Source organism: Apteryx rowi, unplaced genomic scaffold (genome assembly GCF_003343035.1).
Source record: "Apteryx rowi isolate R43461 unplaced genomic scaffold, aptRow1 scaffold_8, whole genome shotgun sequence".
Classification (NCBI taxonomy): Eukaryota; Metazoa; Chordata; class Aves; order Apterygiformes; family Apterygidae; genus Apteryx; species Apteryx rowi.
The window spans coordinates 7,766,320-7,767,445 of NW_020451093.1; the positions used below are offsets into that span (position 1 = coordinate 7,766,320).

Genomic DNA, 1,126 nt, shown 5'->3' on the forward strand with positions numbered 1-1,126 from the left:
GCGCTGCGCGTCGATCTCGAAGCTGGCCGTGGGAAAGGAAAGGAGAGGAGCTCACCCGAGGTGTCCCAGAGGCTGAGCTCGATGCGCTGCGCGTCGATCTCGAAGCTGGCCGTGTAGTTCTCAAACACGGTGGGGACGTAGCTCTGCGGGGAGGGGACACACAGCGTTACGGCGGGCTGGGGGAGCGCGCGCGGACACACCCCGACCCCGCCCGGCCCCACGCACCTCCGGGAAGCAGTCCTTGGCGAAGACGTGGAGCAGCGCCGTCTTCCCGCACTGGCTGTCCCCCACCACCACGATCTTGCACTTCACGTTCTGGTTAGGATCCATGACCGCCTTGCTGGATAATTTCTGGCTCGCTCTTCTTTCCTTCATTGAGGTCGCCTTAGTCCCGCGGGCAGGAAGGGAGAAGGAAAAATAAAATAAAATAAAACGTTTGACCCCAAAAAAATAAATAAATAAGGAGTTGCCGGCGGAGGTGGAAGTGGCCGGACCGCGGGACACACCGGCGCCGCCGCTCCACTCACCGCGCCTGTCCCGCGCACACTGCTTTGTCCCCCCGCCGCCCGCCCGCTTTTATAGCCGCCCGCCCGCCAATCGCTGCGCGCCGCCCGCCGAGGCCCCGCCCCCTGAGCGCCCGGCCGGCGCGGCGCGCCCCCTATTGGCGCCGCGGGGCGCTGCAGCCCCCCGGGGGGGGAGCGCTCCGGGGCCGCCCCGGGTCCCTCCGCCGCCGCCGCCGCCGCCGCGGGCCCCCCCGGGTCCTACCGCCGCCGCCCGGCAGCGGCCAGGGCCTCCGGGGCCGGCTGCGGAGCAAAGCGCTGAAAAAAGGGTTTTTTTCTTTTTTAAAATTAAAAAAAAACCCAAACCTTTTTTCTTTTTTTTTTCTTTTTAATTTCATACCAGCTAAATTCCAGTACTCCGGGAGGAAACCTTGGCTGCGGGTGACTTTCGCCGCAGGCCTAGTTATAACGGCTGGGCTGCTCGAGCTCTTCTCTTTGGCTCGGATAACAAATAAATCACAGCGTACTCTGCAGTTCTGCGCGAATGTTCTGCGTTTCGTTCCTGTGTGTCACACCTTCAGCTGGTCCAATTACTCATCTCTGATAAATTCTACAAGAATTTTAAG

General features: G+C 61.5%; 1 protein-coding gene across 1 annotated transcript in view; it reads right to left on the reverse strand.

Moving 5' to 3' along the window:
* Positions 1–503, reverse strand: part of RND3 (Rho family GTPase 3) — a 14,762-nt gene extending 14,259 nt beyond the window's left edge. Inside the window, exons 1-2 of the mRNA XM_026089013.1 lie at positions 226–503; positions 56–143 (exon numbers count right to left, since the gene is read on the reverse strand). Of these exons, the coding sequence (XP_025944798.1) occupies positions 56–143; positions 226–375 (238 nt within the window). The 5' untranslated portion in view covers positions 376–503. The remainder of the gene's footprint in view (positions 1–55; positions 144–225) is intronic.
* Positions 504–1,126: the final 623 nt, after the last annotated feature.